Genomic DNA, 14,034 nt, shown 5'->3' on the forward strand with positions numbered 1-14,034 from the left:
CCAGTGAAGGCCTATCTCCTCCAAATGAATAGTTGATTCTCCTCAAACAAATAATATTATACCAATTTTCACTGACACTTCAAAGGTCTCATTTGCTTATTTCTCAGTTCTACGAAGAAAATATAAGTTATTGAAGTCCATGGTGTATAATCTTACTTTCAGCACCAGAGCTCAGTTGCTGCCTGCGAAGCACACCAGCATCATTTCGACAGCAAGGCAGCTGCGTTCTCATTGGCTAAGAGCTGCTTACGTAAGACGCCCCCTTGTCTGTCATTGGCCGCATTCAATGTCAGTTGCCAGCTGAGGGGAAAGAAGGGGTATGGACGTAGCGTCACTCAGCATCCGTACCAAACGATGAAGATTGTGTAGGTTTCAACGGTTTCTGCTTAAAAAATAAGGAAACAGAGGAGCGTCTGTCATCATGGTGTGTATTTGATGCATTTGTATTATGTTTTAATGCCGGTAAATGTGACTGTTTTGTCGCGCGACAGGCTGTTTGCGTTTGACGTTTCCTGCTTAAGGACCGTGGCCGTTATTCAATAATTTCCTGGATATGTGAACTGTGGATTTTAACGGATATGTAGATCACAGCCTGCATTTATTCAATGTTTATTTGTGTGTTCATTTTAAACTATCTGATAAAACATATATTTGGAGGTTTTGTCAACGTGCATGCAATTCTCCATGGAAGACAATTCACAATACTCGTGCTTTTTTCCCCCATATATTTACAGTATGGTTTTGTCAATCACGCCTTGGAACTCCTCGTTTTAAGGAATTACGGCCCGGAAGTGTGGGAAGATATCAAGTGAGTTTCTGGATCATGTGTTTACTAAAGGGCCCTGTTGGTATCATAGGTTACACTGTGGCCAACCAGACTAACAGTGGGAGCCAAGGAAGATCACATGCATCAAGTCCAGTTGTTGTTTATTATGAACATTGTTATGTTGTAACTGGTAAAACTGAAACCTGTGGTTGTTTTAAATATTATGTCACAACGGTGAATCCTGATGATAATGTGATTTCCATCACAACAACAATATGAAAATGCAATGGACAAAAAGTGTAATAATTCCAACTAAAATGTGTATATGTATTTTAAAAAAACAGGGGTATGGTTATAATACAGAGGCCAGGAGCACCACATCCCAAGGAAAAGCTTTCCTACACAAAAACAGTAACAATCAACTCTTTGTTTTAAATTTGTTGAACAAATTGATAACTCTCCCACGGGTTCCTAAAACCGAGGACTTTGGCAAAGGGCTAACTTGAGATACTTAACTAGATTTACTTATTTTCTTACATTTGTATGGTGAACAGTGTCTTACAACATTCTGTGCACCAATGTAACTTTTGAATGTTACAGCAGTGGCAAACCCTGTTCAGCCAAAACAAAATGTGATTTTTTTTTAATATTCATTCTCAAGTCTTCTGTATTCTTAACAATTCAGTGTTATTTTCAATCTATCTTTTTGTTGTTTACCTCAAAATTCCTAGACCGTACCCTTCCAAGACCAACGAGATGTATGCAAGCACTTATCAACCTGCAGCAGCAGCTGCCGATTGTAAATGTTCTTGAAGTTGTTCCTCAGATAGTTTTCTAAGCTATTATTATTGTCTGAACATGTAACTCTATGTCATCTATTACACATGTATTGTTTTTGGTCTGTTTTCAAACTTTGATAAGTGGAAATAATTCTTGTTATCTTTAGAAAGATTTCAAGGCTTGGTATGTTTTTCCAGCTGTACTAAGCTCTGTTAAAATGGTGGCTGCTGGTCAGGCCAGTAAATCATCTTTGTTTTCTCTCAAATAGCAGTAATCAGAAACTCATTTAGTGTTCAGATAATTTTAAAAGACTTAGATCACTAAATGTATTAATAGAAAGTTGCAAATTCCAGCTTGGACCATCTGTAGATGTGCATCTGCTGAATGGTGTAGTTTAAGAGCAACCCAAAAACTTTACAGTGATAAAGCATAAGTGTTTATGTTACACTTTTATTAATCCAGATGGCTGTCACTGACTAGCCAGTAAAAACATTTTCATCCATTAATCTCCACTAACAAATGTCCCTCAGTGACAAATCAAAAGAGAAAATTCTCTGGTTTTATTGATCATTCACAACTGGTTGCCAAAACAAGTTGCCTACAAAAAGTGTATACTCTTACTGTGAAACTTTCTCTAGCTCCTCGGTGATTATGTCATTTTTTTACAGGAGGGAGGCACAGCTTGATATCGAGGGTCAATTCCTTGTTAGAATCATTTATGAAGATGCCAAAACATATGATCTTGTTGCTGCTGCAAGTAAAGTTCTCAGTGAGTGACACCAAATCACTTTGTGCAGTACTCTGTGAAGTACTACATTAAAATTACGTTTCGTTATGTATGAATATGGACCAAACTATGATACTGAAAAGATGTTTCTGTATTTCAGAGATCGATGCAGGGGCCATCCTGCAGATGTTTGGGAAGATGTTTTTTGAATTTTGCCAAGAGTCTGGATATGACACCATCCTGAGGGTGCTGGGGTCAAATGTTCGAGAATTCCTGCAGGTTACTTCTGTTTTCTTTTCATGCTGGTTGATCATGGTCATCATGAGGACCTGGCAAACAAATTGTGCAGTGTTTATGTCTCTAGAGGAGCTTTGTCAAGTCTTAGATGAAAAGAAAGCTGGAGGTGTCACAGTGATGTCATCATGGTCATTCAATATTATGTGACTAAAAACTTAAGAGAAAACCCTGAACCCTGATACATGGTCAGGACTTAAGATACTGACCAATTTAACTCTATAGCTAACCATTATGTATTTATTAGTCTTGTTCACTAATGTGTGGTTGTTAAATTCCTTTGGAAGGCAATCACAATTTTATATGACAGAGGGCCTGATTCACCTTAGGACTGTGCAGCTTTTTCAACCGTTAAATATGTGACAATATGCCAAAAAAGCACATCCTTTCATTTATAAAACACATACTTAAGTGAAAAATGGTCCCAAAACTGTGCTGCAGCGCTAGTAGTGTCTCTGTGTCAGTTTTGCACACATTAAAATGAGCAATTATGTATTAATTTGGGGCTTAATATTACATTTACCATGCAAACAACACCTTATTCACTAACACTAGTGCTGACAGCCCCATGTAGTTAGTGTGAAACATTTACCATCAGCTGAGAGCTGGTGGCAACTGCACCACAGTGTTAATAAACACAAATTTTTCAGTGACGTGAACTTTGATTATATTACTCTAATGTTATCACTAATGTTATAATAATCTGGGGTTAAATCATTCCCCTATTCATATGGACTGTGCCATGACACACAGCAAAATTTAATCATTTAGTTTAATTTAAACAAGCTAAATTTTTGTTTCTTTTTTGCCCCAATGAATGAAAACCCTGACATGTCACAACTTGTAACTCTCACAGCTTCTTTACTCAGGGATGCACGATATTGGATTTTTGCCGATATCCGATATGCCGATATATCGAAACCCCTTTTGGCCGATTCCAATAATCACAAGTTTTTTTGATTTTTTCACTGTAAACAAAGCTAAGTCTATCCTGTACTGGAATTTATATGTTACTCTTATTGTGACGGTCTTATTTGTTTAATAAACACACATAAAACAAGACAAAAAACATTGAATTTTACCATAATTAAGAAATGTATTATTTTTTCAAACTCAAGACATTCAGTATTGAAATACAGAAAAATAATTTCTTTAGATCACATGAACTTTAAATGTACAATGCATTTTTAAACATAACCAAGTTGCATTTGATATTTTAGAGCTACTGTAACAACCTGGTGACAGACACAGAGCTCTGCAGTGCAAATAAACGAAGTGCTACATTTTATTTAAGGAGCTTATTTTTCAGATGGAAAATAATAATAATCCTAACTGAATAGCACCTCATCGGCTGTGCCTCTTGGCAATTTTCATATCTGCCGATACCGATAAACGTGTTTTTAAGCTTTTATCAGCCGATACCGATATTGTACCGATAATATCGTGCATTTCTACTTTAAATGTTCTTTTTGAAATCTGTAAGTAGGGAGTAAATTATCCCTGTGTGTTCATATTAATTCAGAGCTTTACTTCTTCACTGTTTCATGAGTTATGCACAGCATCAAAGTACTCACCGTCACTCAGACAGAATAAAATGAATCGAGGGATCACTGAACATACTGCATATTTCATGTGTAATTTTCAGAACCTGGATGCACTACATGACCACTTGGGTACCATTTACCCAGGGATGAGAGCTCCCTCTTTCCGCTGCACTGATGCAGAGAAGGGCAACAACTTGATTCTCCACTACTACTCAGAGAGAGAGGGCCTACAGGACATCGTTATTGGCATAATTAAAACTGTCGCCCAACAAATCCATGGGACAGAGATAGAAATGAAGGTCTGTTTTGCAGTTCTTTTTTTACCTTCTTTGTGTGAAGCCACAGTGCAAATCACTCAGCCTGCTATTAAAGATAAATGAATTTTCCCTCCTTCCCCCTATTTTTTTCAAACAAAAAATAAGGCTTCCACTCCGTGTAATATTTGCTGTCAAAACATGTCTGTGCCTCAGAATACTGTAAACCTGAAGGTCAAAGGTTACGATGTGAAGATTAGACAGGAAGTTTCAAAATATTAAGACGGGAAGAGTGCTGTGCTGTGCCAAGTGCAGTTCAGCAGTGAGTTTTTGGCTAATGTCTGTGAGTCAGAGGATATTTTTAGATCCAAGTTATAGAGTCTCAAGCATGGGAGTCTTACAGGGAGTTTTTTTCTTACACAGTTTATTTTAAGCTTGTCTTACTGCGGCTGGATTCAAATTGGCCTTCTACCGTCTGTCAGGTTATTCATCCTCAAGACAGCTCCACATGTTTTATGAAGGCTAATTTACCTGACGACACCAAATACAATTTATGTGAACAACTGAGAAAAACTCAAACTGTTGGTGGCATTTTTGTAAACTTGCAGTCTACTATTCAAGTGAGCTTTAAGTTTATTGCGTTGACATCAACATGTTCTCTGAAAATATCCTCTCATGTACATAAACTGGAGACTGCTCTTAATTTCAAAGGCAAACATAATCCTTTAAATGTAATCGTATTGTTCAGGGAGGGTTTTATTCTTCTACAATTGTGTGTGTAATGAAAGAGCAGAAAATGGCAGACGCTCCAAATGTGACACCCAATTTCTGGAAATATTAGCCTCTGTTGCTGTGGCAACGGAGTGCAGAGACAGCAGCTTGACGTCAGCATGCCTTATGCCATAAACCCACTGAATAATGTCATTTTTTATGGTCTTAATTATATGATAACAGACCTGAGATCTATATCATCATTACTGATGCAAGTGCGTAGATAACATTTACAATGCATGTGTGAAGTGTTAAATCAATTTAAATGCAACTATGCACCATGTTATCATAACTCAATTATGTCCATTATGCTAAACTGATAATTGTTGATTAACTCACTTCATTTAATGCAGATGATCCAACCCAAAAGTGAGGAGTGTGACCACATTAAGTTCCTGATTGAGGAGAAGGACTCGGAGGAGGAGGCGTTCTACGAGGACCTGGATGGCTATGAAGAGAACGGCACACAGGAGACTCGGATCAGCCCGTACACGTTCTGCAAGGCCTTCCCATTCCACCTTATGTTTGACAAAGACCTGATGCTCACTCAGTGTGGGAACGCCATCTATCGTGTCCTACCTCAGGTATGTATTAATTATGCAAAGTCTGTTTTCATGTAACTCAAAGGGCTTCAGGCAGTCAGCACCTTATTTTTTAAATATGACTTACTTAGTTGTGATTACTTTGATGCCAGATTCTTTTAGTCTTACTTCAGAGACTTGTGTCACTTTCAGAGCTGAAACCAGCATCTGATTCAACATTTGCTTTTCTTCTTTGTGTTTACTGATAGGTACAGAACAGACTTTGGGTTTTTAATGTTTGTTGGTCAATAGAAGCAAAACACTTTGAACTAACTGAAAGTTGTATTTGAATGATTGCCATTTTGGAAAATAATCAACATAGTAGTGAGTTGTACATTTTTTAAATCTGGACCCGGCCTAGTCATCTAGATTGCTGCTGTAATTGTAATCATGAATAGAAAGCACAGAATCTAATAGTGTGTGATCTTATTTTGATCCTCAGCTCCAGCCTGGTACCTGTAACCTTCCTTCAGTTTTTTCTTTGGTCCGTCCCCACATTGACTTCAGTTTTCATGGCATCCTCTCCCACATCAACACTGTCTTTGTTCTGCGAAGCAAGGTAAATATGACTCATTGCCCATTTTTCTTAAATTAGAATACTACTTTTACAGGATGTAAAGCAGCACTACACCACATACCAAGGTATCAATGATCAGCAAACAGTTCAATTTTCAACGCACATGACAGAATGTCACATATCCCTGTGTACAAACATTTATGACAAATCTGTAAAATTTGTACAATATTTAAGTATTGTTGGCTACTTCAAAGTTGTTACTGAAAATAAAATATGTATGCAAAAGCAGAAGTAAGTTTTATACTACATGTAGGAAAGAATAAAGAAACGCAGAAAGAGGTTATGGAAGACAGGTTTCTAGGTTTAAATTTGCAAAGGATTAGGGTGAAAATAAATCTAGAGTGTAATTATTGTTAGACTGGATGCACTGTCCCTTCTGGAATGATCCATAATGGTAAGAAAATCAGAAAAAAGTCGGAGTTAATATTGACATTGACATGCATCAAATCTGAACAGATTCTCTCAGACTGTCAGTGATGAATGTCAGACTTGAGGTGAAAACATAAGGATTTAAAATAGTGAGCTGAAACAGTGCCCAATTTGAGGAGTATCTAGACAAGAACATGCAATGAAATATTCATAAGTGTGATGTAATTGTGACAGGAGGGCCTGCTGAATGTAGAGACCATGGAGAATGAGGACGAGCTGACGGGGGTGGAGATCAGCTGTCTCAGATTGAAAGGACAGATGATTTACTTGCCAGAGGCGGAGAACATCCTTTTTCTTTGCTCACCCAGGTAAACCCATGGTGTCATCTGTTCTGACAGCAGAATAAGCTGAATAAACACAACACACACACTCAAAAAACCTAAGTGCAGATTTTCTTTGACACCAGAATAACCAATTTCTAGCAGAGTAAATATCCTGGGGCTCAGAATTCAGGTGTTCATCCATTTGATAAAAGCCATTGTTGCTCTTTGCTGTAATGAAAGAAGTGTACACGGTAAATTTAAATAACCCTGAAATGAAAAAAAAAAATTACAACTGTTGTTTACAACTGTGTTCACTGTTTCCACTTCATCCACTGTACTGAAGGAGACTGAGAACGTGACAAGCACAATGTTTTGTTTACATGCATTGTGTTGGTTCTTTAAAAACTTTTCTTCCCCTACTCAGATTATGAAGCTAGAGCTTTCTTAGCACCTCCATCCTAAAGAGGTGGGTGTCAAATAAGAGTGAAAATAACAATTGAACAATGTGTACATTACACACACTTTGAGTTTTGTAAAAGACTTAAGATTACAAATTAAAATTTGAAAAAGGTATCTTACATACAGCTCAGGTTTAACTTATTTTTTTCTGTTAATTCAATACTGTTTAGGTTTCAATATGATTGTTTTTATGTAATGAAGATAAAGGCTTAATAACATTCTCTGATAAAACATTATTCTTTTGGTCACTGTATTCTAAAGCAATTATCTCTTAATAGGGAGTCAAGGGCGAATTGAAGATGCAGATATTTTCGATCAAAGCAAGTATCAACAACTAGAGAACTTGTTTTCTGAACATGTTGGTGTTGTCACAGTTCATTACAGCAGGTAAATAAATGCTCTGTAGTCATTATATAAACCCAGACACCTGCGGGCTTGTGATTACATGAGTTCTTCTGTTGGACCTCTATTAGCCTCTGGGACCCTTGTATAATCAATCAGACTTGTCTATTGAAATATCGGATGCAGGAGAGCAGGGTTCAAGAGATCTTGTCCTGTATGATTACAGACTCTCCCCTGAAATGTTGTTTTTCGATCATAAATAAAGCATGGTGTCTAACCTCACCACACAGAGGGAACATTTACCTTAAGACAAAGCTCAGCTCTTAGAGGATGATAATGTTGTCATTGCAGGTGGTATACATGATCTTGGTTCAAGGAAGACCCTGAGAAAAAGTTTTCAGTTAAAGAAATAAAAATAATATTTTCTTTTGATTAGTGGTGGGACTTGATTAAAACAATTAATCGAATTCATTATGCCATTTGTAATTAATTAATTGTAATTAATCACATTTTAATCACATCAATATTCAACATCAGAAGCAACACTTTTCAATTGAAACAGATTTTGGTAGAAGACTAAATCATTGAATATTCTTAATACACAAGTTTTAACAACAAAATCCTGTTTATTTTGTTCAGAAGATGTTTTTTTATTTTTTTGGATACTACTTTAAGTACATTCATCAGCCGTTATGTGGTAAATAGTGCTGTCAGGTGATTAAAAAATAATCTAATTAATTACAGGATTTGTAATTAATTGATCTAGTTAATCACATTTTAATCTTATATCTGCCTAAGGTCCCCACATAAAGGATTTCAACTCTAGGGCATTACAAAATTATAGTGCATAACTAATCGAATGAATACACGAAAAAGAGAAGATTTGTAAATCCTTAATTTTGTTTTGTTTTTTTCAACTGGACAATATTAATTAAAATTTCCGTGTTCCCTGCCATTGACATGCGATTAATGTTTACTGTATCTATAGAAGTAAATCATATTTTTCAGCTGAGGGAGGCGGGGTCTGGTGGAGCTTGTCAATCAAAATCCTGCTTGTAAACTACTGTGGGTGAGAGCGGTGTGCTCTTTGGTGGGAGAAGGAGAAGATGTGAGATGAAAGAGACACAGAGAGATGCTGCAGGTCAGAAAAGTTCAGGCAGCTCACGCTCCAACTGAGGATGTGTGGCGGTAGTTCAGAGAGAAAGTACGGCGCCATCGTGAGAGAAGGCGACGGAGATCATGGAGAGGATCAAAGTATGGAGCGCCCAAGATGAACGCGATCAATAAAGTTTGATTTGTCTGTTTTTTGGACCAAAAACAGGAAGAGAGACATAAAAGAAGAGAGTCCACTCTTCTTAAGTAACTTTGGTGTTTACATGGTCATAGCAAACATTATTATTTGGGTCTTGAATGATTGTTCAAGATGCTCTGAAAATGGCTGGCAGCCAATGAGTTAATCTTGCGTTGATTTTTATAACGTGTTGATGCGCGGTGTAATTAATTAATCTAATTAACGCATTAAAGTCACAGCCCTACTTTTGATGAAAATAACACCAATTATTTTCTTGTTGCTTTCTGTTCTCTCTTTTTTGTTAGTGTTATGAACCTAGATGATCTGACAAGGAGGGGGCTTTACCTGAGTGACATCCCTCTTCACGATGCCACGCGTGACCTGGTGCTGCTGGGTGAACAATTCCGTGAGGAGTACAAGCTGACTCAAGAGCTAGAAATCCTGACCGATCGTCTGCAGCACACGCTACGGGCCCTGGAAGATGAGAAGAAAAAGACAGACAGGTAAGACTATATTTAAGGCGTTAAATGAATCATTAACCAATAAAAGTATTATTACATGAAGCTTATGAGTTTCAGGCTTGCCTATTTTGTTGCATCAGTCAGAGTCAGAGATGTAACCATGCATAAATGCATTATCAGGTGTGATTAGACATCACAACCCATCACAACCCTGTTATCAACTTTAGCATGTGAGTAAAGTCCCTTTAACATGAGCATCACATCACATTTTTTTCTCTTAGCTGGTTACATGGCAAAAAGAAGCTTTATAGACACCAAGTTTTAAAATGATTGTACTTCAGTTGACATCAGCTGATTACTCCTAAACTTTTGTGACAGCAAAAAGGCTGTCACAAAAGTTGGTAAATTTCCGATGCAAATGTATTTCCTTTTCAGATCTCAGCTTTAACTTTTACCAGCTGAAATAAAAACAAACATCTGTTTGTTTCCCTCGAAACTGAAGTTATGTATCTTCTTATATAAGAAGAAAACCTGTCTCTGTATGTGCATCCTCAATAACATTGTTGATGCGTATTTTGTCTCACCTCCTCAGTAATCACACTCCATTCTCATGTATAGATTTTTATTTATCTGTTTTGTTGGGATCACATGTCTTTAAATTATGATGCTTCATGGACCGTCGGTATAACGCTGAGCTACCCAGTTACCATAGAAACACCACCCTCCCATCTGAGAGCAGCTTGCATAGCAAAATTGCCAAAAGGTGGTGGGTGAGCAAACAAAATGCTGATCCAGAGGGTGGACTCTAGTCTGCCAGCCACAGCCCATTACTCTCCTGCTCAAGTGCACCATCACTGTGCTCAAAATGTACATTTCTCTCCTTCCTTCCAGATTGCTCTACTCTGTTCTGCCACCATCTGTTGCCAATGAGCTGCGTCACAAACGGCCGGTACCGGCAAAACGTTACGACAACGTGACCATCCTCTTCAGTGGCATTGTGGGATTCAACGCCTTCTGCAGCAAGCATGCCTCTGCTGAGGGAGCTATCAAGATAGTCAACCTGCTAAACGATGTTTACACTCGTTTTGACATCCTGACAGACTCTCGGAATAACCCTTATGTATACAAGGTCGGGAACAAGAACTTAAACATAACAGTATCAAACATTTATGTGCATATCAAACCGTAGAGAAACTTACAGAGAATAATTTGTGCAGAAAGATCAAAGTGCGTACACACAAAAGTCTTGGATCTAAAACTAAGAATTTGAGAGCGTGTCACTAATTTTTCATTGTTTTTCAGCTTAAACTCACCAGTTAAGCACATCTGCTCTCGATGAATAATGTTATGCAATCATGCATGAACAAGTCAGAAAGATAAAATTTATATCAAATGACTTGAGTTTTTCTCCATAAGAAGAACAGTACTACCTTCTAAACACTGTGAGTTTTACAGAGGGGCTGCAGCACTTTATAGGCCTCATGCAGCAGATTTACACTCCAGGCTTTCAGACAAGAATGCACTTTAAGAAGTCAAACAGACCTCAGCACTTCCAGGGGATCAGCTTCAGGCACTGGGTCACCAAAAGAAGTAATATTTACTCTACAGGCTGAATTGCTAGGTGGTCCAGGGGTTTTCACCAGGCTCTAAGGGGCCCTGAATGTCTTAAAGCTGATGCAAGTGTGTAAGTGTTTATTTCAGGGTGTTTAAGTTTATTTCTCCCAATGCAGTGCAATAATTTTCTTTACACTGGGGAAAGATAATTTCACATGAAAAAAAGTAAATCAACCTAAAAGATGTAAATGATATTATTATTTGTTTTTTTGTACGCAGGTGGAAACAGTAGGTGATAAGTACATGACAGTGAGTGGCCTCCCAGAGCCGTGCACACACCATGCCAAGTCTATTTGCCACCTCGCTCTTGAAATGCTGGAGATTGCTGGACAAGTTAAAGTGGACGATGAACCAGTACAGGTATGCAAATAAAACTCTGGATGAGAAGAACCAAAACTTGATCTATATCGTAAACCTATAAAACTACACAAGGCACCGGCCAAATCACTTCTATTCATGGCTGGTTTTAAATTTGGACATCAACAACACCTACTATGTGAAAAAGAAAAAAAAAAATCCACAATGATATTTTTATTTGTTGGCAGATGGTAACTGTATTGACACTGATGCCAACTGGCAGTAATTCTTGAATTTCAACGCCTGGATGCAGGTTTTGTTCTAATAATTTTCACTGTTTAGCCTTTTTGTCTGTTATTTTGTGGTTTGCAGTCTTGATCTCTGTAAGTTTTCTATTATTGTGCAAACATTCATATAAGGCAAACAGCGCTTACTTCCATTAGATCACATGAGATAAATATTTTACCCTCAAAAATTTTCTGCATATTATTTTGAAATAACTGCTTCCATACATCTGGAAATGTTTCCACGATGAAGTAACAGGCTGTGAAATGTTAGATAAAAAACAGCAGACGTTTGTTTAACTGACTGTTGGACGTTGTTATTGTATCATGGACTGTTGAGACGTAACTTTGGAAAATGATGTCTGGTTAACAAAAGGCTGTTTATTTTCTGGACATGGCACCGGCTGAAGAGGAGCCCGTTTTAGCAGCTGAAACAGACTCAAGTCATCTCACGATCTCATGTCTAAAAATAGATTCCCATTTATCCTAGACACTCACTGCATGCTCATGCTCTGAAGACAACAAGCACTGAAGTGCCTACAAGATCAAGCATAAATATTACTCTGTAGATTGCTTAGAGCTACTTTTGGAATCACCTGTTTCTTGCAAACCTGAAAAATAGACCTAATTTTGTGCATGGGTTGTTTGCTGGCAACCCACCAAACGCTGCAGCTCCTCTGTCAATATCTTTAAGAATTTGTGCCAGCAGACTCAGAGCAATCAGCTGGTTTGAACACAGATCTTTCACCTGATCCACAATTTTTAGTTTACTCAAACTGATACTGTACATTTTGAATTTGCAAACCAGGTGAAATCAGCTTCTTGAGATAACTAATGAACTGCAGATAATTAATGGCCTGTGCTGTAGACACTACAGATGTCAAAGTGTACCAGGCCTGTGCTGGTATTTGACAGGTTACAGTGATATTTTAGTATTGGTAAAAGTATAACTAACATGTTGTACTTTCACAGTGTCATTTTTTTCATTGTATTTTCCTCTTAGATAACTATTGGGATCCACACAGGAGAGGTGGTGACTGGAGTGATTGGCCAGCGGATGCCCAGATACTGCCTTTTTGGAAACACAGTCAACCTCACAAGCCGCACAGAAACTACTGGAGAGAAAGGGAAAATAAATGTCTCAGAATACACTTACAGGTGAGTAGAGCTACTAAAATTGTCATGTATTGTTTTGTTTGTTGATTCCTGGTTGTAAGAAATTAACCATCCAATTTAGAACTAACCAAGAGTTTTATGGTGTTGACCAGTTGATTTGGTGTTCTTGCTGACACAAACGTGTTGACATAGAGTAAATCCCTTTTGAGCTACAGCAGCGCCTGTGATATATGATGGTTTACACTTTGGTTGCAGGTGTTTGCAGTCTGCTGAGAATGCTGACCCACAGTTTCATTTGGAGTATCGCGGCCCTGTAACCATGAAAGGAAAGAAGGAACCGATGAAGGTGTGGTTTTTATCCAGGAAGCCCACTGACACAGAGTCTTCTACAGTTCAAGCATAACAAGCTCAGATCTGGCATTTAAAAGGCCCTGAGCGTACAGAGGCACAGCATTCAGAGCTGTACCAGCATAGTTTAAAACTTGTATGGTCACACGCAGTTTGAAGCAAGAAGCCAGATTATCTAATCAAAGACATGCAGATAACTCTTCTGGAAGCAAACAGCAGCTTGGACAGCTTAGGTCCAGAGCACTGATCTCCCTGCTTGTTAGCTTTAAAATGATCAGTCAGGACTTCTCAGTGTTTGTTAGAGTATTCAGATTGGGCAAGTGTTCCTTGATAGGCCGAAGTAAGTGATATAAGACGGTATGTTCAAGTTTGGTACTCTTTTAAATGGAGTATTTTAACTCTTTAGTGTACTTGTACATAAAAACCCTTAAGGTACGTATAAATTTCCATCTATCTTTGATATTTCAGCTGCTATATTTGTCATTACTGTTCAGAAGCCAGCCAAAACATTGAGAATTTATAGTCAGAAAATTATTTAAAATGAGCAGACACAATCACTTGATATTATATTTTAATATTATATTAGTGCCATCATATTACTCTAACTATTTTAAGGGACTTATTGGATATTTGAGTTATTGCACAATGTGTATGTTATAACAGTAGATATGATTACATGCTATATATTTGTATCACTGAGAACTTTTGTTGTTTCACAAAACAGATATAAAGAGTAATTACTTTAAGATTTAAAAGTAATGTGATGTTGAGTCAGTAGTACTTTAATCTTGAATCTTATGTATCCATCACTAAATTATTAAAAGTCACATTGTTTA

The 14,034-nt window shown here is 37.5% G+C and overlaps 1 protein-coding gene across 1 annotated transcript; it reads left to right on the forward strand.

The window, feature by feature from the left end:
* The first annotated feature begins 278 nt into the window (after positions 1-278).
* Positions 279-13,780, forward strand: gucy1b1 (guanylate cyclase 1 soluble subunit beta 1). Its single transcript, XM_074699021.1, has 13 exons — positions 279-424; positions 735-808; positions 2,215-2,315; positions 2,434-2,552; positions 4,213-4,410; positions 5,490-5,720; positions 6,160-6,276; positions 6,898-7,031; positions 9,384-9,581; positions 10,431-10,668; positions 11,373-11,513; positions 12,738-12,892; positions 13,106-13,780. The coding sequence occupies exons 1-13, from the start codon at positions 422-424 to the stop codon at positions 13,251-13,253; spliced, it is 1,857 nt and encodes a 618-aa protein (XP_074555122.1). The 5' UTR covers positions 279-421; the 3' UTR covers positions 13,254-13,780.
* Positions 13,781-14,034: the final 254 nt, after the last annotated feature.

This window comes from Halichoeres trimaculatus, unplaced genomic scaffold (assembly GCF_033239565.1).
Source record: "Halichoeres trimaculatus isolate MK-OKI-2021-1 unplaced genomic scaffold, fHalTri1.1 fHalTri1_scaffold_2, whole genome shotgun sequence".
NCBI lineage: Eukaryota > Metazoa > Chordata > Actinopteri > Labriformes > Labridae > Halichoeres > Halichoeres trimaculatus.